The 25,311-nt window shown below is 40.4% G+C and overlaps 1 protein-coding gene across 3 annotated transcripts in view; it reads right to left on the reverse strand.

Annotated features, from left to right (window-relative positions):
- The window catches only part of LOC117999523 (S-adenosyl-L-methionine-dependent tRNA 4-demethylwyosine synthase TYW1), a 206,348-nt gene that overhangs the window by 59,778 nt on the left and 121,259 nt on the right, over positions 1 to 25,311 (reverse strand). For all 3 annotated transcript variants that reach the window (XM_034988723.1, XM_034988724.1, XM_034988722.1), the window contains one exon: positions 22,823 to 22,958. In XM_034988723.1, the coding sequence (XP_034844614.1) occupies positions 22,823 to 22,958 (136 nt within the window). The remainder of the gene's footprint in view (positions 1 to 22,822; positions 22,959 to 25,311) is intronic.

The raw sequence follows: 25,311 nt of genomic DNA on the forward strand, positions 1-25,311 counted from the left end.
ACACCCAATATGGGGCTCAAACTCATGACCCTGAGATCAAGAGTCGCAGGCTCTACCAAATGAGCCAGCTGGGCGCTTCTAAAGTAAACAGAAATTCCCTCTGAGAAATGAGATTTAAGGCGTGAAGGGAATGGGGCTAAAACAGGGAGGTTTTATTTTAGTTTTTATACTTTTGTATCTTTTATGAGAGTAAATTTGACAAAGTAATTCTTTGTCTTAAAAACACAAACTATAAAACAATACACACAGTATGATACCTAAAAAAATGTGGTACATATGTGTATAATAAACATAAAACTAAAAGGACATATACTCTGCATGTATTGCTTTGGTAGTTATGGGGAAAGTCCAAGAAATATAAGACGCTAATCTCAAGTACGGTTAAGTGTGAATTAAGAGTAAAAATGACTTCTTCCTGGTGAAGAGTGATTGCAGAACAGCCATACTAATAGGAAGAGGGTAGACAAGGAGGAAAGCAGGCTTGAGAACACAGACGAGGTGGGTTTCAGGCATTCAGATTCCCAGGAACCAGCAGAGAGCAACAGGTGACTATGTCTGGGAGGCACATTTAGTTAGAGAACAGGAAACAGAACTCAGGAGTGGGAACGGGGTTGGGGCTGGGGTGCAGGGAGCACAGAAAGATGTGCTCGAGCAAGATCACAAGAGACAAAGCAAGCCTGAGGATTGAAGCTTGGGAAACACCTCCAATGACAGGGGGTGAAGAGAGGCCTAAAGGGGGGAGAAGGTAGCAAGGAACAGAAAGAAAATGAGAAGAGTGAAATGTTCTAAGACACCAAGGGAGGAGAGAGTTTCAGGAAGCAAATGGTGGTCAAGTGAACAAAGCCAAGTTCAGGAGGACCAAGGGCAGCAACTGTGGTCGTGGCAGCCAGCCAGCAAGGCCCCAGCACCCAACTGGACCTGAGTCCAATTCAGGGGTCACAAACTCGTTCTGTTTTGGGCTTTGGGAACTAAATGGTCTCTGTGGCAACTACTCTGTTCTGCCATTATAACCTACCAAAGTAGGTAAACAAGCAGCCTAGCTGTGTTCCAGTAAAACTTTATTACAAAAGCAGGGGCAAGTCAGATTTGGGCCAAGGGCTGTAGTTTCCCACCCTCCATACCAGTCTCTACTCTGTCTGCTGGAGAATAACTGCTTTCAGATGCTGCCTCTAGACACAGTAATCCCTCCTCGATCACCAGTTCCTTGTTCATAAAATTCTACCACCTGTAGATTTATATTTTCCTTAACTGTGAACACTTCAGTGAGAATGTACAGGAATTTTTGAATCACCACTAAGGGAGAGGTCAGAAAAAAGAGAGACCTAGGCATTAGTAAGAGAAAAAAGGACAGAAAATAAAAGGTAGAGCAGTGGAGGGTTTTGGATTATAGTCAGGAATAAGAGTTAAAAGGACAAAATAAATCCAGGCCTTAAAATACACTTTGGAACCTATTAGGAAACAGGAAATTTTTACTTCGATAAATTCTGGTGATATCTGGGATAAAGTTAAGCATAGGTAGCTAACTGTGTTAAGGAGAACATTTTAAAATACGATAAACTAAATGAATTAAATAAAATTTATCCCTAGGCTTTTAATTTCAAGCACCCTATTCTCTGGGTTTCTTGAACCACAGTGAAACCTGAAAGTCAACAATTTAGCCATGGGTCAAAGAGGAAGAAAAAAGCAAAGGAGTTATTTACTATGCATAAACACAGAACAAAACAAATTTGCAAATTTGCAATTATCATGTGGTTACTGTAGGGGAGTCTGAAAACATTACTGTAAGCAAGAACAGAGAAGCATAAATTAACAGTACCCATTACTAATTAAAGATTTATAAAATGGTATTAATGGTATTAATATTAATATTCCCTATGACCATAGTATTTATCAGGGCTTTCACTGATTCACTACAATCTCCTACTTCAATCTAAATTTTGCTGTTAGTGCTAAATTCTTCAAATGTGACTTTTCTTACTACATGGACTTTTTAAGAATATAATCTTTACTTTCAGTAAAGAACCCAATGTAGTCAAAATGCAACTCTACTAAGTGGAACCATCTATTTTTAGATGGGCAGGAGGTGGTCCATGTACTCTTCTACTCCATCCTGTCCTCAGCCCCTACATGCCAACATCCCCAGACACTAGCAAGCAGGAAATCTCGAAATCATCACTGCCTTTCCCCTGGGAAAGACAGAGAGGCACTTTCACTGTGATGGGTTACACATACAAAAATGCACCTACAACTGAGGGATTCTCCAGTGTCTTCAGTATCTACCAGATATTTTCAAAGTACATAAAGTCAAGAGAGGATAATTTTCCATCCTGAGCCAGGAACATGAAAAAACAGAAGTGCTCTTTATGCTAATGTAAAATAGAGGTTTTGTGAAGGCACTGCACCAGGTCGGTCAATATACCTTGAGATGTGACGCCAGGCTCCAAAGCTAGAAGCTATCTCGTCAGAAAGACTCTTAAAACTGGTGGAGATAGGGCGCCTGGGTGGCTCAGTTGGTTAAGCGACTGCCTTCGGCTCAGGTCATGATCCTGGAGTCCCGGGATCGAGTCCCGCATCGGGCTCCCTGCTCGGTCCGGAGCCTGCTTCTCCCTCTGACCCTCCCCCCTCTCATGTGCTCTCTGTCTCTCTCATTCTCTCTGTCTCAGATAAATAAATAAAATCTTTAAAAAAAAAAAAAAACTGGTGGAGATAAAGCTAATAAACTTTAAGGGTTGCTCAAATTCTATTTACGTGGTTTTTAACATTTCTAACTTGTTACAGGCAAAACACCTTTTTCCCCCACTGTGAGGCTGGATGAAGTGAAGGTGCAAATGACTGAATATAAATGGTATTTATTTCAATCCAGTATCTCAAACTAGGAAGGAACTAATGGCATCATTTTTGTTACTCCTATGAAGATGGCAGATGAGTTTCTGCCACATCTACTGGCTTCACGGGCCACATCAGAGGAGCAGGTTATCTTCCCACTGCCATAAATCAAACCGAACTCAGAGTCTCCACTATCTTCATTTCCCAAATGCACTAATAATAAGGTCTTCAAATGTCAATTTGAGAAAGTACTTCTTTCTTTCTGGTTTCAATAAGCAGAAGAAATTAGCTTCTGACCATTCTTTTAATTTCCCTTTCCTCCTAACTCTTTTCATAAATCAAACACAACGATTCTCATAAAAAGATTCAACTCTAATCTCCAAAATGGCAATACCTAAGCTAAATTTTTTAAAAACGAGCCCTGAGATTAACAGCTTTGAATTATTCCACTTGAAAGAAATTAGAGAGGATGAAATCTACACTTAATGATGGAGGGCTCATGACTTCCGTGATACCCATTTGTGGCAGTGGATCTCAACCATTTCTAACCCCAAACCACAAGCAAATGTTCCCTTAATACTGTCTGAAAATTCAAAGTAAATACCAGTAAAAACAATCGAAAGTGATGGTCATTTTTTCTTATGTCTGGGTGCCCTTGCTGTGTCTCCCCTGAACCATTTGGCCAGTGAAAATCCATGATTTACGCACAGTAGGACAAATAATTGTACCTCTCAAATAAGCATCATTAAGTGACCTTAGTTCCAACCTGGTGTCCAGGACTATCACTAATTAAAAAAAAAAAAAATACTAAATACACTGTGCTGAATGACTATAAAGAATATTATTTGTCTTAACACATACATCACAATAATGCAAGAATCCTAAGGCACCGATGAAACCATTAGTCTAGAAATTAGAAATAAAACATACCTCTATTTGAGATACATAAAGATCAAGTATGTCTACATCTTCCCCTCTACCTCCATGTTCATGTTCAGGCCTCCTCCACTTCAAACTAAGCAACAAATAACACACCCCACCCCAAACAAATCCCAAAGCTTTGTCTCCCTTCTCCCAAGATGCCATTTGTTCTCTGTCCTTCTTATAAATATTATACAATCTGCCTTCCACCTCCACCAAACCACTGCGATTACTTTGGTAATGGGCATCAATAATTTTCCATATGTAAATATTTGGGGACTTTTCCTCCAAATTAATGGACTTCTTTAATCTTGAATATTTTTTTCTTCTTAATAAGTTTACTTTGCTGTCACTTGCCTAACATTTGTATTTCATACTTCAGTGATGTAGATTGCTAGTCACCTGCTAATAACCATTCTCCCCTTCTTCCTTATCAAGCAGAATGCCTAAACTATTTAAGGACAACAGTACACTCACCTAAAAGATGATATTTGCCAACCGCCTTCAGCAGGATGTGCTAAGGGACCAAGTTTTGGCCAACAAGATGTAAATGGAGGAGTTACACAAATCATCTTGAAAAGAAGATGTGCCCTTCTTGTATCCATCCTCATACTGCCTGCTCAAAATGAGGGTTGGAATGCCAATATGATGACTGGCGCTCTAGCAAGCATTTTTTTTTAAAGATTTTATTTATTTATTTGTCTGAGAGAGAGAGAGCATGAGCAGGGAGAGCGGCAGGCAGAGGGAGAAGCATGTTCCCCGCTGAGCAAGGAGCCTGATGTGGGACTTGATCCCAGGACACTGGGATCATGACCTGAGCTGAAGGCAGATGCTTAACTGAGCCACCCAGGCATTCCTAATAAATAAAATCTTTAAAAAAAAAAAAAAAAGGAATGAAATCTTGCCATTTACAAGGACGTGGATGGAACTAGAGTATTATGCTAAGTGAAATAGAGAAGACAAGTAACATATGATCTCACTTTTATGTGGAATTTAAGAAACAAAACAAACGAACAAAGGGACAAAAAGAGAGAAGAAAACCAAGTAACAGACTCTTAACTAAAGAGAACAAACTAATGGTTACCAGAGGGAAGATGGGTGGGGGGATGAGTTATATAGGTGATGGGGATTAAGGAGGGCACTTGTCCTGATGAGCACTGGGTGTCATATGCAAGTGTTGAATCACTAAATTACTGTACACCTGAAACTAATATTACACTGTATGTTAACTAAAATTTAAGTAAAACCTTAAAAAAAAAAAAGTGGCCATAGGAAACACATACCCAATACACTTCAAGAACCATCATATCATGGGGCACCTGGGTGGCTCAGTAGTTAAGCATCTGCCTTCAGCTCAGGTCATGATTCCAGGGTCCTGGAATCGAGCCCTGTATGCGACTCCATTCTCGGTGGGGAGTCTGCTTGTCCCTCTTCCTCTCCTGCTACCTCTCCCCATCTCTCTCAAATAAATAACTGAAATCTTTAAAAAAAATTTTTTTTAATCATATCACTGGTTAATTAAAAATCATGAAACAATAGTAACACAGGCATCTTCCAGCTAACAGCAGTAATCTGTTCCTGGAGCCTAACATCATACATAAAAAATGCTAAACGAAGTATATTTCCCATTGTTTTCAGTAAGAAAAATTAAAATGTTACACATCAATTTAAAACCTCCAAAGACTTTCTTAAAATGAAACTAAAACAAGGTAAAATGCCCATAAATATAATAACTATCGTATCAGTCTATAATATGTTAAGCACTACTTCCCGACTTAACTGAAAACAAACAAGGTTAACAGCAACCGTCTGCAGTAAAGTGGCCTCCCGCAGTGTCGGCAGCTTGGAGGAGCCAAGCGCCCTCAGCAGCCACTTACTGAGCTTTTCGGATCATCTACACCTGACTCTGATGACCTACCAACTGTATCTGGAATGTCATTCAGGACTTTCCTTGCATTATCATTTTGTTTCAAATGCTGTACTATGTTTTGAAAAAAATATGTAAGTTCTGCCCTTCTAAATATCAATTAAAAACATTATAGTGAAAGGCTCCTGTGCTCTATGAAGTCTGGATATTAAAAACAAAAAGGTGTTGTAGTGCAAAACCCACACCCTATAAGGGAGACGGTCTGTAGGGTGTTCCTATATTTGGAAGAGATGTCTCCTCCTATAGCCTTCAGATAATCTGATGATATATGAGTCGGAGGTCAAAGGGTAGATAAAATTCTATTAACTTGTGGATAGCTAGATCTTTAAAACCATTTATCATTTTTTGAGCTGCAGTGTGTCACTACTATTCACCATCATTCAAGCCACAATCTACTCAGGGCTGACTGTAATATACATCAGGCTTCATGTAAAAGACACTTTCTCAAATGGAAAACAGCTTTGGCCCTGAGAATCCTCTGCCCAAAATGGGTATTACTCTGTGTATTTGGTTATTTAGACCATCAAGTTCTAGAAATTTCTACTGAATAAATTATCCACTGCCACAGTAATGATCTATATAAAATTACAGCAAACTTTAAAGATAAAATATAAATTATTCTTCTCTAATGTTGTCATAGATTTTATTTTTAATGAAAACTGGAAAACTTGTTAAAATATCACCCACAACCCCACAGTTACACAACTATTATGAATGTTTTTGTTCAACATAATTTTTAAGTCAAAAAGGTATCTAATTGGAGTATACATTAAAAAATGCTTTTTCACCTTCAAATGACCGGGAGTGTTTTTAGAACCACAGATTTTAACAAATTTTTTAAAACTGTGGGTGTGCTAGGCACTGTAACGTGTGGAGGGTGAGATCTCTAAGACCATTTTGCATTCTTTGAGTTAGCATAGATCTGTTTTTCATTGGTTTTTTGTGTGTATGTGTGTTTTTTTGTGTGTGTTTTTTTTTTTTACCACAGCTGAAGAACCTCCTAATACTACTTTTATCTCTTGTCATTCCACTCCTCACCCCACCCACCCCATTGCTCTTGGATACCTGCAGAACTGAACCTGCTAACAAGCCACACAAGCTTTTTCTATCTCTGAGCTCTGCTCTTCTTTCCCACTGGGAATGCACCTTAGGAATCGGTGGGGGCTCTCAAGGAGCACTGGGCAGCCGGGAGACCAGGGTTGAAGGGAAGCCTACTTTTAACTCCGTATCAACCTGTGGCCTTTACAGATTATGCCTTAAGTAACAACTGATGGTTAAGTCTCAGGCTCAGTTCCTGTCACCTCCTTCAGGAAGCTTCTGATCCCAGGGACTCCTTATGCTCTTGTAGTCCCTGTGCATCCTCCCAGCACTCGTCACCTCCTGGTGAAATTGTCTGTTTGTCCCCAGAAGACTGCAATTCCTCTAGGGCACCCGACCATAGCCAGTTATATCCCCGGGCCTAGCACAAGACTGGAAACAAAATAAACTCAAAGTCAGAGTTGGCTGAAATGAGTACAGTAAAAACAAAGCCTCTAAAATGCTGACAATCATTTGTAACCTAAAATTATTCTAGGAGGCAGATGATCACTATTTAAGTCTGAACTAATTTCATCAAGAATAGCATTAACGTTATGAAGCCCACACACCAACCACTGTACTAAGCGTTTTACATGTGTTATGTCACTTAATCCCTAAATGCAGCCCGGCACGTAAGGAACTCCTCTTAACCCCACTTAACTGGTGTGGAAGCCAAGGTTCAGTCATTCAGCCAAGGTAACAGAGCTGGTATGTGCCATGGTGGGATCAAGTACCTCCCCTACGCTCACTTTCTGAAGACTGGAAAGACCCCCATGGGGTTCCATCAAATACTCTGACTAAACACTAACTGCGGAAACAATCACTGCCCAAAAGCCTCAAAAGGGTAAAAACCCAAAAAGCAACAACAACAAAAACTGGAGATGGAATCTGAAAGAAAAGTCTGTCTCTCAGTAAACGCTGTACCAAATGGTAATCAAATAAAATGTTTAAGATGACCAGTCACGAGTGTAAGTCTTGGGAATTATTTTATGTGTTGGGTAGAATATTTAAGAAAAACAAATATATGTAATGTTGAAAAAGTGCTTAAGATGAAAATATTTGTACGTGAGACAATTAACATGTCCTAATTTCTATAACCCACTATTATCTGGTTTACAATCTGCTAGGAGCGTTTTAGCTTCTACAACACCTTCTCTGCTTTAGTCAAGCTTCAGTAATGACTGTTAACACTAAAAAGAAAAGGCATACAAAACAGTATTTATGATTCTTTTCCCTAGAAAAATTACTTTCTTGGGGCAGCTTCTGATGGTTATCCTTTTTAAAAGTAAGAACACTCTGAAAAGGTACAAAGAGGAAAACAGCCAGAGACCTCCCTCCACCTTCAGACACTCAGGTCAAAGAGAAGTCACACTTTCTGTACACAGAAGGCTGTACAATATTTTATTTAACTGGTTCTCTGCTGATGGATATTTAGTTTGCTTCCAATCTTTTGCTGTTATAAATAATGTCACAATGAATAATCTTACATATATTTTACTTCATGCGGATGTAACTATGTCTCAGGGTAAATTACCAGATATGAACCACTCACTCAAAGGGCACATGCATTTTTTATTTTAATAGATAGCATAAAAATGTCCTTCAAAGATGAGGTTGTACCAATTTATATTCTCACCAGAGATGTATAAGAGCCCTTGTTTCCTCACTGACATTTTTATCTATATTTATGGGCCATTTGTATTTCATTTTCCATTAAGGGTTTGTATCTTTGGCTTATTTCTCTATTGGGTTTATTACTCTTTTACTTAATGATTGGTAGTAGCATTTTCATTAAGTTTAAAATAGTTTGGTCTTTTAAACTTTCCTAACTTTATTCGCTTTATTAACTTTAAACTTTGATTTAGAAATCTTTTTTTCAAAACTATCCCCATCCCAAAACACACCATCATATAACTGAGAAAAATTCAAGGAAAGAAATGAGAGGCTTGACTAGTATTTTCTAAGTTCTAAAGGCAAAAGACAAGGGATTTTTTCCTTCTTACATTAACAGGTCATGAAGGAATATAATGATAATCCTTAATAGAAAAACAGAACATACTCTTCATATGGTGATCTTTACAGTTTCTCATGTTTGAGACTTAAATTTTTTATTTGGAGATACTGCAAAATACATATATACGTACACATACGTGTGTGTGTGTGTGTATACACATAACATCTTATATATATAAATAAACATGGAGAGGGCGCCTGGGTGGCTCAGTCGTTAAGCGTCTGCCTTCGGCTCAGGTCATGATCCCAGGATCCTGGGATCGAGTCCCACATCGGGGTCCCTGCTCGGCGGGAAGCCTGCTTCTCCCTCCCCTACTCCCCCTGCTTATGTTCCCTCTCTCGCTGTGTCTCTCTCTGTCAAATAAATAAATAAAATCTTTTAAAAATAAATAAATAAATGAACATGGAGATACCACAAAAAACACATGCACATACATGTTTATAAATATATATGTGTATACATGTGTCTAAATATACTTGCTTCAAGTGTTAGATATTTATTGCATTTTAAAACTCAAGACAAAAAGGATCCACAGATAACATACATAAAGTAAAGCAAGAGAGAAGATTATGTGCTGAAGATGTTTGTATCAAAACTCTTTTCAGAATTTCCCTCCTGTACTGAATTTCTCCTGCCTCTAAAGTTACAGTTTTTTCTTTATTTTAAAAAAAAAAAGGGTGCCTGGGTGGCTCAGTTGGTTAAGCGACTGCCTTCGGCTCAGGTCATGATCCTGGAGTCCCGGGATCGAGTCCCGCATCGGGCTCCCTGCTCGGCAGGAAGCCTGCTTCTGCCTCTGACCCTCCCCCCTCTCATGTGCTCTCTCTCTCTCATTCTCTCAAATAAATAAATAAAATCTTTAAAAAAAAAAAAAAAAGGTTATTTCTGGTCTAAACATTCAAAGCAGAGAGACCAGGTAAACTTGGAATGCTTTAAAATGTGCATATCCAAAATAGATATAAATTTAAGTCTGTGTTTTCACAGAGTAATTTTTATTTATTTATTTATTTTTTTTTTAAGATTTTATTTATTTGAGAGAGAGAGAGAGAGAGAGAAACAGCATGAGAGGGGAGAGGGTCAGAGGGAGAAGCAGACTCCCCGCTGAGCTGGGAGCCCGATGCGGGACTCGATCCAGGGACTCCAGGATCATGACCTGAGCTGAAGGCAGACGCTTAACGACTGAGCCACCCAGGCGCCCGTGAGTAATTTTTATTTAAAAGAATACATATTTTTAAAATCTGGGGCATATAAAATCCTCAAAATGAAATATAGATTATAAATTTCCATTAAGCCTTTTTGGAAGAGTTATAAGTATGTTACCGTTTACTTATTAAGTCTTAACTCCGTTTCACAGGCCTTTCCAGTAATACTTTCCAAAATAACTCATCTACTCCTCACAATAACGTGATGAGGTGGGGTGCCCTGTTATCCCCATCTTGCAGAAAAGGAACTGAAGCACATGGATGCTGCCTGATATCACAAAGTTCTCAGCGGTGGAGCCAGTCTTTAAAAGCACAGGCAGTGTGGCTCCGGAGCACAAGCTCTGTCAAAAGCCTGAGGCCATGCAGGCATCTAGCCCATCGTCTCGCTAGGATACGAGTGCTGAGAATCAGGGTTCAATCTTTTTTCTTTTTTTAATTTATTCATTCACGTGAGACAGAGAGAGAGAGGGGCAGAGGGAGAAGCAGGCTCCCAAGGAGCAGGGAGCCCGACGCGGGACTCGATCCCAGGAATCATGACCTGAGCCGAAGGCAGATGCTCAACCACCTGAGCCACCCAGGTGCCCGAGAATCAGGGTTGAATCTTAACAGCAACGAAGTTCACTGTAACCAAAGCAACCAAGGATCCAACTTGTAGCATCCTCCGCCCTTCTCCACCTTGAGCGCGTGCTGTGGACCACCTGAAGAGCACTCTGCCAGCACAAGAGGACTAGGGTCCCCATGCACCTGCTCTCGTGGCTTTTGATTCTGGCCAGGGACAACTGTCTACAAGCAGCTGCCCCTATCCTTGTCAAATTTTCTTGATCACTTTCAACTGTTATTTAGTGGCTAGAGACTAGACCTTTCTTTAGACGGGCTACCAAAGCGTTCAGTGTGGATGAATACAGGATGATCCTCCAGTAGTCCCCACAGATTTTCAGAAATCACTGCATGTTCTTGATTGGCCAGGAGGGCCAGCAATTCAGTACCCCACACTTCCTGCTTGACACCATACAGATAGGCCTTGGCTAAACACTACATTTCCTAGGGTTCATACAAAGCCGGGAGCCACAGCTGGTCTAAGGCAGCCCAAAGTAGACGCCCACAGAATAAATACAGAAGGGTAGTGACAAGTAAATGGCGATGTCCTGGCCTAGAAGGTCACACAGGACTTTATCACCCTCTTGTGTTTAGTAGAAGTGGCTACACACGTTCTAGGAATCAAGCCCCGTGAAAGCCAAGGCTCCCCAGAAGAGGGTGTCAGTACAGAGGCCAGCGCGACTGGCATGGAAGCCCCTGCTCTTGCCTGTGAGGTGTACTGTCGGCAAAGCAAGCCCAGAGCCTCAGTGAGGTAGCTGCCTAGAGGCTTTCTCAAAAGCCACTTCAAATATTTAGCAAGAACACGTGGCTGGTTCTGGATGAGCAGCCATCTCCCAGGTTTCTCGGTCTAAACGTATTTCTCAGTGCCCTGAGATCAAGAAGAGGGACCTGGGGTGGGAGCGTGGGACTCTCCCTGCTGCTAAGATCAGGTCGTTTTGTGGCTGTAACACCTCTTTAGGGAAGCACTTACTAAGCACCACGGTGATGAAGGTGCAGGCCCTCCTGGCAGGAGGCCTCATGCTTCACGAATTCCTCCCACAGGCCACCTCAGAGGATTTCTCTTTTTAAGCCTGGGTCTCAGTGCCCACCTCTACACATACAAATCTATCCAATGCGGGAGCTGCAATGTTCAGCTCTGCAGACCAAGTCACCGAGCAATGAGCAATGCCTCCCAGAGGCTTTGTTTAAACTGGTGACGTGATGTTGCATTATTCCACCCCTACCAAGCTGAGTTCCTTTAATGCCGGTTTAGGAGCATTTCACCCAAGAGAAACAGCAAAGAGCATTTTACCATTTTCTGTGAGGTATGGCTATCAAATATATGCTTAAAAAAGTACAGTTCAGAATATTCTGTAATTCTGCACTTAGCAAGGGATGAAGAAAAAGTCTCAGTCTTAGAATCAAATAACAATAAAGGGGTGAATTGCAAGGCAGGAGGAATTCTGAGGATTTGATTAGTGTCTCTTTAGTGTCAGCACATTTCTTTCTAAGAGCGGTGGAGGAAAGGGGGTCACTTGAACCAACCAATTCTCAACCAAAAACACCTCTAAGAAAACAGGAAAACTTGGGCGCCTGGGTGGCTCAGTCGGTTAAGCAACTGCCTTCGGCTCAGGTCATGATCCCAGGGTCCTGGGATCGAGCCCCGCATCGGGCTCCCTGCTTAGCGGGAAACCTGCTTCTCCCTCTCCCACTCCCCCTGCTTGTGTTCCCTCTCTCGCTGTGTCTCTCTCTGTCAAATAAATAAATAAAATCTTTAAAAAAAAAAGAAAACAGGAAAACTTGTAATTTTTCCACTCCCTAAAATATGTTAGTCTCAACAGTCAATTGTGTCTATCTTTTCATGCTGAGCTCATAATGTACTGATGCATAGTACATGGACCTACATTTCCTCAAAGTATAGACTACTGTCACAGTCTTCCTAGCCCATCAGCTAGCACTCTGAATTAGACATGATGATGATGATTAAATCCAAAAATATTTCCTTCCCATGTGAAACAACAGGCAATTTATAATTTAATTCATTATTCAGATCAGAGGAAATCTTCCCCCAGAACTAATATCTTGGCAAGAGATCATTACAGAATTCCATAATTACAATGTTTTCATAAACTTTTGCTAACCCATGAAAATTTCCACCTCATTACATTATATAATATAGAAATGCATCTTATTGTCCTGGCTCATAGAATAAACAAGAGAGGGAAAAATGGTAACTTTAGGTAGCAGAACTAACTTCTATCTTCTGGATATAGAGTAACAGCTGACAAAATGAAGCCCTCTGCAACCAAACTGGAGTCCAAATACCAGTCTGACGGCCTCCGTAGCTGGTATTCAGTTTCTCAGCAATGACGACCTCCACAAACACATGCTAAAAGATAATGAAAGAACACCAGGAAGCCAAACAACTTCGGAAGCCTCTGTTTTCTCAATATCTACCTCATAAGAAATGTGCAAAGATAAAGCAAAATGATGTGCATAAAGGATTAGCAGTTCTAGAATTTAGGAAGTCATCATTTAATAAATGTTAGCTACTGGAACTTTATTATTAAACATAAAAGCTTGTAGTAATAATGCTCTCTGCAAGATCCAATGTCTGCCTTATATGTAGTTCAATTCTGAACCTAGCCTCCAGTCTCGCCAGCGAGGCTGGGGTGGTGCAGACCTGGAGGACGGGGGCAAACACCGCAGTAACTGCTGGGCGAGTGCCAGACGGAGCGTGTGTGGGTTTGCTGGGCAGACCCCTAGGAACAGCAGCCCTGGAAGGCAGCACGCACTCTACAGAGAGACACAGGGATTCGAAGACCTAAGCACAAACCATAAAGGCTTTCAAAAAAAAAAAAAGAAAGTTTTAACATTATAAATAAAAGGCTGGGGTGATGAAAATGTTCAGAAATGACATAGTAGTGATGGTTGCCCAGCATGGTGAATGTAGTAAAAATCACTGACTTGCACACTTTGGAAGGGAGAATTTCAGGGTATGTAAGTATATCTCAAGTGAAAAAGAAACATGGACACAGAACATTTGTGTCTCCACTCCACTGGTTCAGAGGAGTTGTTACCCAGTTGTTGTAGGCGCTGAGTGGGGACGGGCAGAATTAAGCATGGTACCTGTATCTTTGTCAACTTGAGTTTTTCTGGACCAGCAGAAATCTGTCCTTTTCCCTAGGTTCTCTGACGAACTAGATGCACTCACCCTGCTCGGGCTCACAAAGTCGGATAAATAGGGTCTTTTTATTATCCTTTAGCATTTGTTTACAAGCCCAAGGTGGGGGGGGTCATCATTTCTGGGAACCTGAATACCAGCATACATGTGTTCTTATATTCATTCTACAAATATTTATTAAATGCATACTACAGGCAAAGTACAACTGGAGCCACTGAGGATCCAGCAGGGAACGAGACAATGTCCCTGCTCCCGCAAGCTCATGTTCGAATTGCGGAAGAGATGGATGATAAACACACAAGTCAGGCAGTGACCTGTGCTATGTGAAAAATCGGCAGGGAAGTGGGACCAGAATGCTGCCGAGGAGGGGAACTCCATTCCGTAGGATGGTCAGCAAAGAACTCTCTGATAGGGCGCCTCGGTGGCTCAGTTGGTTAAGCGACTGCCTTCGGCTCAGGTCATGATCCTGGAGTCCCGGGATCGAGTCCCGCATCGGGCTCCCTGCTCGGCAGGGAGTCTGCTTCTCCCTCTGACCCTCCTCCCTCTCATGCTCTCTGTCTCTCATTCTGTCTCAAATAAATAAATAAAATCTTTAAAAAAAAAAAAAAAGAACTCTCTGATAAGGTGCTATCTGAATGGAGTCTGGAAGGAAGTGAGAAAACAAACCCTACCAATGTTAGGGAAAGACCCATTACTGAAAGAAATAATATAAACAACCAGTGGAAAAATAAGCAAGGTATATAAAGGGGATTAAGGAAATGGACCAAAACATGAGAAGATGCTCACCTCCCTCATGAGAGGAATGCAAAATAAAACCACAAACGGTGGGCGCCTGGGTGGCTCAGATGGTTAAGCGTCTGCCTTCGGCTCAGGTCATGATCCCAGGGTCCTGGGATCGAGTCCCGCATCGGGCTTCCCGCTCCTTGGGAGCCTGCTTCTCCCTCTGTTTCTCTCTGTCGCTCATGAATAAATAAATAAAATCTTTAAAAAAAAAAAAAAAAAACACAAACGGACACCAAGTCACATCCATCAGCTTGGAAAAATTTAAAAAGCCGACAGTATCACCTGCTTGTGAGGACAGAAAATGGAAAGTCTCCTACACTAGCCTCTGAAGTACAGCCAGTGTCCTGAGTACTTTGAAAAAAAAAAAGAAATCTAGCTGAAGATGTGTATATCCCTATAGTCCAGCAACCTTCACTGCTAGCTACGAGCCGTAAAGAAATTACTGCCCAGGTACACAAGAGACACTTTCATCAATGTTCACTGAGAGTTGAAAACTTCAGAAAAATCGAAATGCCCACCCCCAGGAGAACGACTGATACACTATGGGATACTGATAGGATGGATGGCTACGTAGCAGTTATAGTATCTCAAAAGCAAAAAGTAGCAACTTAAGTAAACCTCACAAATATAGTATTAAACCAACCAACAAAAATTGCAGGGAAGGGGGGAATGGGAGTTCCTGTTTAATGGGTATATAGTTTGTTTGGGAAGACAGTTCTGGAGATGGATGGTGGTGATGGTTACACAACAGTGTGAATGGATTTAATGCTACTGAACTGTCCATGTAAAAATAGTTAAAATAGTCAATTTTATTTTTTTTTTAATGGTCAAAAAAAAGGACAAGTTGCAAAATGATATTTATAGGATGATACTATTATATACAGTTTTATTATATGGAAAACAGCTATTTATGGAGTTGTAAATATAGAAATATAAAAATAGCATGGAATGATAAACACAAAATAGATACTGATTACCTCTGAAAGAGAGGAAAGGAAATATAATAGAAAAGAGGTTCACAGGGACTACAACTGAATTTATAATATTTTATTTCTTAAACTAGATGATGGTTATGTTGGTATTTACCATCTTACTGTATCTTTTAAAATGTCCAAAATCAATCCCATGTACAAGATCGGTGATAGAGGGCATTATATTTTAAAATTTAAACACAAGCACTCCATGATGTTTTTAGATGTTTCTAACTAGACCTTATGAGGTAGGCACTGTTATTAATCCCATTTTACAGATGAGAAAACTGAGCCCCATGTCAGATACTACATAGCCAAGAAGTGGTAGGAGATACGATTCAAACTTAGTCTTGTTTCGGAATCCCAAGCTCGTAACGATCACACCAAGACAAATCATTGGGGAACTACTAAATACACATCAAGAGGGGAGTGGATCAGTCCATTCTGATCATGTGGCAATTGTATGTCACACCGTGATGGAAGCTGGGAATACCATGGTGGGCAAAAAGACATGGACCTTTCAGGTTCTGGATATAGGCACTGTGGGATATAAACAAGGGAAGAGTAAGGAGGGAGTCAGGGAAGGCTGCCAAAGGCAAAATTAAATTGTTATATTATAAAATAGGCAAAATTAATCTATGGTGACAGAAGTTGATATTTTCAATAAATATTTTAATTGTGGTATTATAAATAAAAAGTACAGTTGTAAAAATATGTATGGTATGGTTTCATTTTGTAAGTAAAATACACATACATATACATACACACATGAGTTAAAACTCTAGAAGATACACAATATTTTCTGGATATATAGATCTGGAAGATGGAGCAATAGTGTTTTTTATCTTTGAATTCTGGTGGCATATGAGTCTTCTTATTTTCTTCATTACAGTAATATTTATTTTCAAATTGGTTTTTAGCAGATATGCTTAGACAATTATCTGATAAAAGGGAATACCTTTAATTCCTTCATTAAATAATACTGTTGCTCTTGGTTCAAAAGGTTAATATACATACATTACATTAGTATCTATTGTTCACTCTCTCCATTTGATTCTTCCCATTCAACCCACTACACAGCGGCTTCTACACAAAACACTGTAGAGTCTACTTCCTTTTGACATAGTCGTTAGAGACCAACTGATAAACCAAGTTTCTCTTTCCTCATACCTTAACCTTCCCCTTTTATCTTTCTGGAACCTAACTGTTTCTTTGAATTGTATATAACATACCACACTTGCATGGAATTGCACCAACACCTTTATCAAATTTTTCCCTGACTCACTCTCTCTATGCTCCTCATTTCGAAAGCTTCAAAATTTGTTTTCCCTAAGGCTCCTTCTTTGGCCCTCCCTAGACCTCTACTTCTTGGACAATTCCATCCCCTTTGTTGCCTTCAACAGCGACCTGCTGCTACAGAGATGACAGTCACATCTACGTGTTCATACTCTAACACTGCTGAGTCCCCAAGCCGCCTAAGCCATTACCTGCCTGACCTGATTACCTGATGCCTCAACATGAACCTAAGATGCAACACGTTCATCTTTCCCTAAAACAAGTGTAGGTAAAAGTCAGATCTGGAGAAAACCTGACTTCCTGGCATTGGAGGGAACTAGTCAGTTTGTAGACACTGGCTTTGGATAACACTACTGGAGAGATCAAGCACAGCAGTCTTGGTCTGATTTCAAAAGTGGCTAAAACCAGGACATCCTTTTAGTCAAGTGGAGGAGGGTAAAGTGGCATTAAACCCAGGCTGGATGGAATCAACACCCCGGGAGGCCCGTGCCCATGAAGAGGGCTCACAGGTTAGAAGACGGTATCTTGCTCTTGCAAGATAAAGCCTAAGAAAAGATGGTAATAAAAACAGATCCAGGGGCACCTGGGTGGCTCAGTCGTTAAGCGTCTGTCTTCGGCTCAGGTCATGATCCCAGGGTCCTGGGGTCAAGCCCCACATCGGGCTCCCTGCTCCACGGGAAGCCTGCTTCTCCCTCTCCCACTCCCCCTGCTTGTGTTCCTGCTCTCGCTGTGTCTCTCTCTGTCAAATAAATAAATAAAATCTTAAAAAAAAAAAACAGATCCAGACCACAATCAGATGGACTAAGGCTCAAGAGTAAACTTTGGCATCAGTGATGGTAGGTGGAAGTCAAACAGGTCAATAAGCAGGGGAACGAGTCAGAACGATGGAGGGGAGACTCGCTCATCCTAAAAAGGAGGGAAGGAAGAAGATATGCTATTTCATTGCATCTAAGATACTCTAGATTGTAAGACACAATTATTTTCTCTCGCTCCTTTATGAAAATAACAATGCTACCAATTAAATATGACATGCCATCTCTGGCTGTCCCTGACATTAGAAATGTTTAAAAATGACAAAACGTGTGTGTGGCAACTCGAGCAGCAGAGGCACCAAGGCCCCCTCTCAAGTGTGATAAAGGCAGGAACCCGGGGGTGCCTGGGGGGCTCCGTCGGTCAAGCAGCCGACTCTTGATTTCAGCTCAGGTCATGATTTCAGGGTCGTGAGACTGAGCCCTGCACGGGGCTCCAGGAAGTCTGCTTGAGATTCTCTCTCCCTCTCCTTCTCCCCCTGCCCCTCCCCCCACTCGGGTGTTCTTGCTCTAAAAAATAAATAAATCTTTATTTAAAAAAAAAGACAGGAACCTGACTTACTGTCAGGCCCCCACAATTAAACAAGTGTGCCAGAACACGACACACTCTTGCTGGATCCCCCTCCTGGCCAAGGATCAGGAAGCTGAGTGACCAGGGGAAAACCCAGTGTCCTCTCCTGTGGGTCTCCCTTACTGATAATGCACACAGAACACTTCTGGTCACCAAATGTGTGAGGGGTTTTCCCCACCAAGCAATTCTCTGCAATACCAGCTGGGTGTTCTACAATTTAACTCTTTTCTGTCACTACAGCACACTTTACATGCCAATGACAAATCTAGCTTGTCACCTAGGCTTCTGACCAATGGGCCATATAAATCAGAGGGTCCCATGACCTTCCCCTTCAGATTTGGTTAATTTGCTAGAGCAGCTTACAGACCTCAGGGAAACACTCACAATTACCAGTTTATTAATGGATACAGATAAACAACCAGGTGAAGAGATATATAGGGTAAGATCTGGGAGCCAGCCCAGGGACTTCTGTCCCCATGGAGCTGGGGTGTGTTACACTCCTGGTATAAACTGTTCACCAACCAGGAAGCTCCCCAAACCTCCTATTGGGATTTTTATGGAGGCTTCCTCACATAGGTATGATCAATTATTTACTCCATTTCCAGCCCCTCTCTCCTCTCTAGAGAGTGGGGGGAATTTGCAGAAAATTCCAAACTTCTAATCAGCTTGGTCTTTCTGGTGACCAGCCCCAATTTAGGAGCCACCTAGGAGTCCACCCAGAGTCCCCTCATTAGAACAACAATGGTTCTCGTGGTCTTATCACTCAGGAATCTACAAGGGTTTTAGGAGCCCTATGTTAAGTATGGGGTCACAAACAAAATACTAAAACAAGAGACGCTCCTTGTGTTCTTACCACTTAGAAAATTACAAATGTCCTAGGAGTTCTGTGCCAGGAACTAGGTGCAGAAACCAATATATAAATACTTTCTATTATCTCACACTGAGATGAAAGACTAAGTTGTCCTTAACATGAAGTTCACACAGAAATATCAGTAGCATGGAAACAGGCTATGACCTGAGTTTAACAACAAAAAGCAACACATAAAATTGAATGATATATGTAAAAAAGCACTCTCCCCAAAGGATTAAATAGAAGTACTTTAAATGTTAGCAGTAGTTGTCTCAAGGTCCTGGATTTATAGGAAACTTCTTTCCTTGCTTCTTTATATTTCTCTTTACTTCCCCCAAGTAATTTCCACAATGAACACGTAATGTTTTTACGATCATAGATAAGGAAGTCAAATATTAAATGTTTGCTTTTTTAATCTGCAAATTGTGGGCCACATGGATATATTGCTTTATCTAAATATTAGAGATAAAGCTATCTCAACATACAATAAGCCCTTCTTAACAATGAAACAATAATAACTCCAATAACATCAGGTCAGAGCACACTCACATCCGCAGAAAGAGTGCTAATGTTCACTTTTGTTATCCAAGAAAGTGTAATGCAGAAAACTTTTTTTTTTCTTTTCAAATATGAGGTTTCAAGCATATCGTTATTATTGCTTATCCTATTGGATCTTCAAGCTGGCAGCAGAAACACATCTGGTCACACTGCTGATAAAAGTCTACTGCCAAAGGTAGACACAAAGGTAGGCAGTGTTGTCTTGTACAAGATGGATCTCTCTTTTTTCAAAAAAGGACTGTTTGACAAGTAGCTATCGTGGACGGAAACTGAAGCTAACACATTTTTTGCTGTGTTATCTTGATGGAATTGCTTTTTAGCTCCACATACTCAAGTACTAATATATTTCTCTCCTCATATTTGAAACGGACCATTCTGACAAAGGATAAAGATCTGGAAGTATAAACACTATGCTTGCCAAGGGTAAAAAAAAAAACAACAAAAAACAGAATATCCTCCTACCTTCTACTACTTTGGGTTGCATTAGCTCATAAACAGGCTGAAAATCTTGGGGCAAATCAAATTTCTCTGTTTATAAAGTTCAAGAAATTCTTTCTCTTCTAATGCCTTTCCTTGCTAAGCCTAAAACAAGTAACAAAAAGTACTCAAGTACTAAGAGCCTAAGCAAGTACAAAAGAGAATAGTATAGATGTATAGATGTTCTAATGAAAATATCTTAAAAGTCACTCTTATTTAAAAGTTTTTATTTAAAAACTCAATGACACCAGATTACAGTTTGACGCTAGCTAGTAAGTACAGTTAGAACATAAGTGTTTTAGTTTTGGGTGTTAAACAGCAGTAAAAGAGACCTTTCTTGATAGTATCTACTATACAAATAATATTAGATACTCAGAAGGAAATAACATAGCTACAATTAATTTAAGAAAACTTTTAAGAGCAGCTTCCTGCCAAAGATCTTCCTTCTTAAATGGCAATGTAAACAATACAATAAGAAACACGAACTCTAATTGCTACAAAGTGGTTAGAATGTGGTTGGGTTGATCCAGCAGATAGTTTAACATTTTTTTTAAAGGAGGCTCCACATCCAGCACAGAGCCCAACATGGGGCTGGAACTCACGACCCATGAGATCATGACCTGAGCCAAGATCAAGAGTCATGGAGGCTTAACCACAACTGAGCCACCCAGGCGCCCCATCTGCCAGCGGATAGTTTAAATAGCCCAAGGAAACTTTTCCAACCAGAGTTACATGGACACAATAATGATGTTATAGGTAAAAAGCTCAGAGGTTAGAAAATACTGCAGAACTTTAAGTTACTAATTACTCTCAATGAGTCAACCCAAAGTACTTAGAATTGAAGCGGACATGTAAAGGCTAGTAACTTCAAGACAAGAATGCATTTTGTGGAAAATTTTGGCCAAAAGAAAAATAAAAGAAGCTATTAAGCCATTCTACTAATGCCACTTCTCATCTTCCACAGCTGACTCGGAATACAGCCTAGGTAACAATCTCAGATGTGTCTGACGATACCAGTTCCTGCTGTCTGCTTTCTATCTAAGCGCATTCTGACTCATAGGCCACGTACCTCCTATCTCAGCAACAGGGAAAAGTGATAGAGCTAAGGGTGAAGTCCAGAGACAAAGAGATTTTAGGAACCACGAAGCACCCAGCTTGCCAGCTTTATAAATAATCCACCTAGCTTTATTATTTATAAATAATCCAAGGCAGATCAGAAACCAAATGCCGACTTCGCATTGCCTAAATAATGTCAGTGTTAATTGCCAAATCACCAAAAAAAGTACTGATTTAACTTCTCCAGCATAAAATGGGGGAAGAGGGAGTTTTAAACATCTGAGCAGTCAAGAAAATGTGTATGTACATCTTACCGTTGAGTTTCCACCCATTCATTCTTTTAAGAAACACGTTCAAATACCATTAAATGTGCTGTGCTAGAGTCTGTGTGGAATTCAGACAGGAATAAGGAATCCAGTTGAGGAGAAGAGAAGCTAAGATAAAAGAGATCATGTGTGTTTATAGATATAAAACTTAAGAAGGGAGACAGGGACAGCTGTTTGCCACTGGAAAAGGCTTCAAAATTAAAGTAACAATGACGCTGAGCCTTGAAGGTCACATAGAATTTCTACAAGTCAAAGAAATGGAAAGAAAGGACAATCTAGGCTCTGAGGAGGTAACCAAAGACTCAAAAAAAGTGGTGGGCGCATCTGCAAAAATGCCAACAGAAGCAGGGCAGTGAGTATCGATCGCCTTCCTGAGGCCAGACAGGGATGGATTAGGAATGGTAAAGTAAGCGCTGGGCAAAGGAGAGAGAGGGCGGTTTTCTGGGATGATGAGTCCCAAATGGGGCCTGCACATCAAGTCACTTGGGATGCTTAAAATGCAGATTTTCAAATCCCACTAGGAATAAGAAACTGTAATTTTTCAAGGTCCTGTAGTAATTCTCATTATCTGTCATGTTTGGGTAAAGCGTGAAGAACTGCAGGCCAAAGTAGAGGACAGAAAAGGAGAATTGCTACAAGAGAAGAAGAGGCAGAACTAACAGAAAATACCAACTATTAAGATACGGGGTTAATGGAAAAGAAGAATCAGAAGGTTACGTGAGGTCTAAAAGAATAGGAAAATAAGGGCGCCTGGGTGGCTCAGTCGACCTGCCTTCGGCTCAGGTCATGATCCCAGGATCCTGGGATGGAGCCCCGCATCCGGCTCTCTGCTCCGCAGGAAGCCTGCTTCTCCCTCCCCCACTCCCCCTGCTTGTGTTCCCTCTCTTCGCTGTCTCTCTCTCTCTGTCAAATAAATAAATAAATAATCTTTAAAAAAAAAAAAAGAATAGGAAAATAAGTATGATGTAAGAGAAGACATAAGAAAGGGCAAATGTTGGCAGAGAAAGACGAAATCTGGACATTCTGAGGTTGAGTTCCTTACTGGGTAGGAAATTTGGTCTTAGAAAGTCAAGAAAATCAACCTCATATTTGAACATATACTATTTGCTGGCACCTCTTCTAGGGCTGCTATGAGCTGCTACTTTGCCATGTTTTATTAATTAACTTCGGGAGCGTGTCTCTCTTTCCCTAAATACACGAAGGGCAAATTATACATATAAGGCAGAGTGCTACAAACTTAAGAAGAGCTCAGTAAATATTTATTGAATAATGAAAGTGGAAGTCTAAAAAAAGGTTGAAGGTTTTCTTTTTTTTATTATGACTTTAAAAAGAAAAGGGAAAAAACCTCTCTCCACTTTTTCTCTCTCTCTCTCTCTCTTTTAAAGATGTCATAATTCTTACCTTTGCTGCCAAGGCTTTTAAGCTGTCGAGGAATCTCTGCCAGAAATCCTTGAAGAGTGGGCGGTCGATTTTCTTCAGGCTATCTTTGGTGCTAGCATCCACACTGACATACAGCTGTGTAACTGGTTTGAGGTTCCTTTGTAATTTAAAAAAACAAAAAATAGGGGGAAAATTATGCCCGGGTCAGGTTTTTCGTGATGTAAAACTTACAGTCTATAATAGATGTGGTAATTAAGTATTTCACAGGGTCTACAGGCTTCTACCTCTCCCAAAGGACTGAAGTACTGATTTTCGTAATGGGACAGAATGGGCTGTCAGTTGATTATTTCTAACAGTGACTGGGCACCGTTCTTAATAAACTGAAAGCATTCAATTACTTAAAATTGGTCCCTCTTCAAACACTGGCTTTTAGTGAAAACAAACAAAATGAGATCTAGCTTCAGGTCAGGCACCATCAGCCCAGGGCAATTAGAAGGGGTCTCAGACTTGAGTTTCCCCATGAACTCTGCCATTCAAGCTTTATACAGCTGAAATGCTGCGACCACGTGGGGTCTGTGCTGACAGGCCACCTCCCGTCCTCAATTCACCGAGGAAAGTTTTCTAAGGAACAAGAAACAACCCAAAAAGCGCACACCTTCTCTGAAAGGCACAAAGCCACACCAGCGCTTCACCTATGCCTTGGAGAGCCAGAGTGGGTTTAAAGTCCAGCCTTGCAGGGGCGAACAATGACCTGGTCAGGAAGCTTTAAGCAATGTGGAGCTAAAACAGCAACCAAGCCTTTATAAAGGAGGACAACCCCCAAGAAAAATGTATGTTGCAGATTATTTTTCTTTGCCTTGTTGATGAAACAAGGCAAAGTCGTGAAAGTCATTCATTCTTATCTACTCTACCACTTGCCAGTTATACTTTAAGTCCAGACTGTATTCTTTCCAAAACCTCCCTGTTCTCCCTTCAAATGGGTCTCATAGGGGCGCCTGGGTGGCTCAGTTAGGCGTCTGCCTTCGCTCAGGTCATGATCCCAGAGTCCCAGGATCAAGCCCCACATTGGACTCCCCACTCAGTAAGGAGTCTGCTTCTCCCTCTGACCATCCCCCGCTCATGCTCTCTCTCTCAAATAAATAAAATTAAAAACAAAACAAAACAAATGGGTCTCATAATTCATCTTCTTCAATAAATTTGCAACTAGAAAGAAATTTCCCTTTAATAATGCTTTGACCAAATTCTCCCACTATTTACTTTCTATAACTATTCCAGAATTTTATTTACCCCAAGGATTTATTTATGCATTTTTTTGCTTCAAAGTCTATGCACTTTTAAAAACTGAAATATAATTCACATGCCATAAAATACACCATAAAAGTGCTTTATGTTTTTGCATCTATCAATATCAGCCTTATCAATCTTTGAATGTAAGACCTTGAAGGGGAAGAACCGTATTTTTTTTATCCAGACATATAGGCAGGTACTTAAAGCTACTTTTTACTTGATATTGTTGACTTGAGCTAACCTAACTTTTAAGGACATGCAGGCCAAACAAATGCTTATAATGATCTGGCTTAGTGACATATGGAAAAATCAGAAGGGTCTAAACCCAAAGTTATTAAAAGTGGAGAAGCTCTGACCAAAGTTAAGAAGTGATTAAAATACTGGCAGAGTCATTGCTTTAATCCCTCTCCAACGCTGGCATACAAAGGGAATCCTTAAAAGTTCAATCCTGTGTCACTACTGAGCAAAGGGACAGGAATTACTGAAAATGAAAAACAGGAGCACACTGTTAATGGCAGCATTCTGTCTCATCATCCCTTTTGCTGGGAGCCTCTTTAATAACAGACAAGCTATGCTACCTTAACTGGACTTTGTTTTACAAAAAATAAAAACAGAAGAGACTGTTTTAATGGATACTGCTGGCTATCATTATCTGATAGTTACAGGACTTCGTCATAAAGCTGCCTAATGCAAAATGGGAACTGGCTTGACCTTTTCACTATGCCTTCATAACTACTTAAGATTATGAACAGTAAATTCCAAAGGCCATAGTTATTTTACAAACCTCCGTCATCTGCAAAAAAGGAAGCCCTGGACACTAAGAGTACCAATAAGAAATTTTAGTCGACACTAAATGTCTGAGATGCTATGATCAAGGAAGTTTATACATCTCTTACCAAAGAGCAGAGGAAGCATGAAGAGGAGGAAAAGTCCCTAGAAATTACAGAGCTTATTCCTAAGGGACTCAAAACATTAAAAGTACCTTGGAGAAATCTTCTGAGCCTCAAGGATCTTATGTCTGCCTAGTATTGGCCTCTATTCCCCAGGACAAGCAATGAGGTTCTCAGCATGGTCATTTATCTGTCACCATTGTATATAGAGATAGCATCATTTTAGTTCCCAAAAAGCAAGAGAATGTTATAAACTTAAAATAATGATAATAATTTGTGTCTGAGAATCTCACATTGCTGCTGAGAACAATTAAAAAGGACAATAAGATAAAA

This window comes from Mirounga leonina, unplaced genomic scaffold, assembly GCF_011800145.1.
Source record: "Mirounga leonina isolate KUSES-001 unplaced genomic scaffold, KU_Mleo_1.0 Mir_454, whole genome shotgun sequence".
NCBI classification, from domain to species: domain Eukaryota; kingdom Metazoa; phylum Chordata; class Mammalia; order Carnivora; family Phocidae; genus Mirounga; species Mirounga leonina.